General features: G+C 39.8%; 1 protein-coding gene across 1 annotated transcript; it reads left to right on the top strand.

Annotated features, from left to right (window-relative positions):
* On the top strand, nt 1-2,968 carry LOC129294508 (AT-hook motif nuclear-localized protein 20-like). The gene is made up of 3 exons (XM_054932941.1): nt 1-79; nt 1,636-1,693; nt 2,464-2,968. The coding sequence occupies exons 1-3, from the start codon at nt 1-3 to the stop codon at nt 2,966-2,968; spliced, it is 642 nt and encodes a 213-aa protein (XP_054788916.1).
* Nucleotides 2,969-4,029: the final 1,061 nt, after the last annotated feature.

Here is a 4,029-nt window from a genome sequence, read left to right as displayed (position 1 = left end):
ATGCCTAGACCACTGGAGTTGGAGGCAAAGGCATGTTGGCCCAAGCTTGCGGTCTCAAAGCAAAACGTTGGAGCTGGAGGTACGCTATCATGTCACGACTTATAAGCTTTTGATTTTGATGCCAAAGGTTGGATCGCTAGAGCTGGAAGTAAAGGCTAGAGGAGAGGTCAAAGATTAAGCTTGGGTTATAGAGGAGAGATAAAAAAAATGAGATAAGAGAAGATATGAGATAACTAAATATTAGAAAAGAAACCTAAATTTCTTATTTTTTTCTTTTGGCTTTGATTCAAGTTGACTTGCTCTGATTTTAGGGTCAAATATGATTCTCTCAAAATGGGCCGAGTCAACCTACGTCAATCTAGTTCAATTGCTAAATTGGTCCAACTGATTGAACCGGCCATTTTGTTCAGCTGTCGAATCGATCAAACTGCCCTATCCACTTTGATTTTCTAAACACTAGGGAGGGCATTAATTAAATTGAGGAGAAGAATGAAGATGTAAAAATAGAAAGGTGGTGGAATAATGCAATGAAAAGAGAAGTGCTTGTTGAGATAGGCAACAGATGACTGTTATCTTGCTCCCCTACTCACTTGATGGCAGTCACACCTTTAAAGCATGACATCTCCCCGCACCTAACCCCGGTGTCTAAATTCATACTCATCACTCCTGCCAATAATGGAATTCATTTCTATCAAAAATACCCTTAACTCCTTTCTCTTTCATCTTTTAAAGTTTATACATTACCCAAATGAATGGAAGGCTGATGTTCAATAAAACACGTGTCACTGCCCGCTTTAGTTATGACCAGGGTACTCGTAATATATTGCATGCCATTTGAAGGATTAAGAAATTGTAGTTAATTTAGTCTTGTAACAATTCAACACATCTAATTATGAGAACATGATCACAAATGTTACTATTTTTAAAATAATAATAATAATAATGAAGTTTACATTGTTTTCAGTAATAGGAATAAAGAAAATCCTACACCATAAAAAAAGTGCACATAAAACATCATTTAATATAAATGGAAAAAAAAGAAACAAAAGACTTTTGGACTACATCGAGCTCGATCTGTGTTTCAGTCCTTTCGAGCCCAAACACGAAAGCTCTTTTCTAATATATATATATATATATTTTCACAATTTCCCAAACCCAATCCTATAAAAATATAGGGGAAAACAGCCGGCTCAAATTATAGCACTGAGCCAAAAACAATTCCTAGCATGTCAACCGAAGCCGTGGGCCAACACTGTAAGGACAATACGGTCATTGCACGACCTAGCCCAGCCTCGCCAACCAGCCAGCCGATGTGTGGGTGAAGTATGGGGGACATGAATGGCAAGTTCATGTGTTCTTCTCTGCAAGTTAGTCTATCTGACATTGAACGGAGCCGTATGTGTGAGAAAGAGTAGGTGGCACTCCAAGTGGGATGCCTCTAGCAGTTTCAAAAGTCTAAATTCCATCATAGAATTTCTCAGATAGGCACTCTCTGCTTTATAAAATCCACTTTATAATATCATTTACCCGGGGGGTGCTCCTTGAGCTGTTAGCCTCGTACGAACGGCGTTGATGCTTTTGGCTGTTTAGATTAGTAACAACTCCCAAAAAGCCTTCATTGCCAAAAATTTATAGGCCGTTCATTTGGGCAGCTGGGCATAGTGAACTGTGATAATGGTTTTTCTGGAGTTTGGTGTGTGATTCTTTTAATTCATCTTTTTGCTGGTTCGTGTGAAAGTGATGGGTCTTCTATCTTAGTCTTCTTGATTAGTTAGATGTGACCTATCTAATCCGAAGGAATTTAGAAATATGTGTGGTTAGGGTTTACATGTAGAACAAGCTAAAACCATTTACTTGATACCTGATTCATGCAGTATGGCTAGCAGGAAAAGTGGGCTCTTTTTCTTTATTTAAGGGCGACTTTATTAAAGGAGATAAGTGTTTCTAGACAGTATCTGTTAGATTTTAGGGTTCAACTCCATAGATCTGAACCTGACAGAGAAGGAATCAAGAGGTAGAGATCAAAAAAGATTTTGATACATATCTATCTAGTCTTTTCACTGTATTTATACTTCTTGTACTGGGTTTCATCGTCTTTTAGTTCATCAAAACATCTCGAATAGAGGAAGTAATATTTCTCACTCTAAAAAACATGGCATATCGATGGTGAGCTAGAAATATCGTGATGAGACTCACCAACCCCATGTCATCTTCTTTGTCACTCCAGCTCAAAAGCCCAGAAGATGAGCTCGACGGATTAAATCATCTCGGGCCTAGACGAGAACAAGAATCCATGGACGTCAACACTGACACCAATAACAACAACACCTTAACTAATAGCAGCAACGGCAACACAAACCCAAACATCCAAAACACCACAGACAACGATAGCCGCGAACCCAATGACCTAAACCTAACAAGCCATGAAACATTTGAACTCGACAGCAGTGGCCATTGACCAAGGGGTTGCCTACTGGGGTCCAAAAACAAGCTGAAGCCACCTGTCATTGTAACCAAAGAAAACCCAAACGTGCTTCAAAGCCATGTGTTGGAAATTGAAAGTGGCAGTGACATTGTTAAGAGCATAGCCACCTTCGCGAACCGCCGATGTCAAGGGGTATCAGTACTTAGTGGAAGCGGCGTTATGAGCAACATCACACTCCGACAACCGATGGCACTTGGCGAGGTAATTACACTGAATGAAAGGTTCAAGATATTGTCCCTCTCTAGGGCATTCTTACTGGTGCCTTCACTGCCAGGAGCCACTGGGCTAACTGTGTATTTAGCCGACAAACAAGGGCAGGTAGTTGGGGGTACAATGGTAGGTTCTCTGGAGGCTTCGGGGCCCATGATGGTGATCGCGGTAACATTTGGCAATGCCACTTACAAGAGGCTACTATTGAAGGAAGAGGCGGGTGGTGAGGAAACGCAGGCGACGCAAACAGGAGTCAATGCAAGAAGTACATGAACTTTGGTAGGTGAACAAGTTTCAATGTCGCCCTTATACAATTTTCTATCGAATGGTCAAATGCTCCACAACCTGTTTTATGATTCCCTGCCTCATCCTTCGCCCCCATATTACTGACTACCGAGCAACGATCTTTCTCTTCATTTGCTTACGAACTTGCTAATCAGTTTCCTAGCAGGCAAGGTTAGGGTGCTTTGTCTTGATTTTGTTAATAGGATTATTAGCCACTAGTACTTGTTTGTTTGTATTTGCATTTATAGGGATTTATGTGAAGTATGCTGAGTTTGACTTTATGAATTTGATTGGTGAGTTGACAGAGTAGTAATGAAATAATGAGAGATGATGAATTTGGACTGTAGCGAATTGATTGTATAAACCGAAGCCTGGTAGGGTCGATTCATCTCCCCTTGCCCGAATTAGGTTGATTAGATTGCATTCCACCGCGTTACCTTTGAATTCTATGTAGGCCAGGCTAGCAACATTTATAGCTGAAATAGGATTCAATAGTTATGTGGCGAGAGAAGGGGAATGATGCACTGTGTCTGTCGTACTGCTTCTTTCAATCAGTTTTGATTGCAACTGCCAACTGGCAAGTAATTTCTTACTTGTTAACTCATTTTTGGCATTTAGGGAGAAGGCAAATCAAATTAAAGTGGGAGGAATTAATTTTTTCTGTTGCCCCTCGTTGTAATTTTCTTCCTCCGGAGCATGCATCTTATAAAATCTAGCTGTGCATAGAGCAATAAAATCAATAATGTGTTCTGAAATATAGTACTGATATTCCAAGTGAATAAATTTAGTTAGAGACCATGACTGAACGGGTTAGTTTCTAGTAAGAATTTATATACACAAGTTATTTTTGTGAAACAGCTACTTGCAATACTTAATTTGTTGTTCAGTGGGTGCGTGTGGGTTAATTTTAAATGTTTAGGAAAGTGATGTATAGCTAAGAACATCAGAGCAATGTTACCAAGATTTAGAAGGCAGCGGAGATGGCAAATATACAGGTCGAGTGAAAAATTATCCTTAATTTTTTGTTATTTGTGAGGAAGGACAACTGT

The sequence above is a fragment of the Prosopis cineraria genome, unplaced genomic scaffold (genome assembly GCF_029017545.1).
Source record: "Prosopis cineraria cultivar Desert tree isolate PC_DT_omini unplaced genomic scaffold, ASM2901754v1 PC15, whole genome shotgun sequence".
Lineage (NCBI taxonomy): Eukaryota > Viridiplantae > Streptophyta > Magnoliopsida > Fabales > Fabaceae > Prosopis > Prosopis cineraria.
The sequence above is the reverse complement of the archived record's forward strand: the minus strand, read 5'-3'. Positions and strand labels throughout refer to the sequence as shown.

Excerpts from the sequence above, each read along its gene's own strand:
- LOC129294508 (XM_054932941.1), top strand. The coding sequence starts at position 1 with ATGCCTAGACCACTGGAGTTGGAGGCAAAGGCATGTTGGCCCAAGCTT. Across the intron at positions 80-1,635 it reads GCAAAACGTTGGAGCTGGAG|GCCGTTCATTTGGGCAGCTG; the intron begins GTACGCTATCAT and ends AAAAATTTATAG. Across the intron at positions 1,694-2,463 it reads AATGGTTTTTCTGGAGTTTG|GGGTTGCCTACTGGGGTCCA; the intron begins GTGTGTGATTCT and ends CCATTGACCAAG.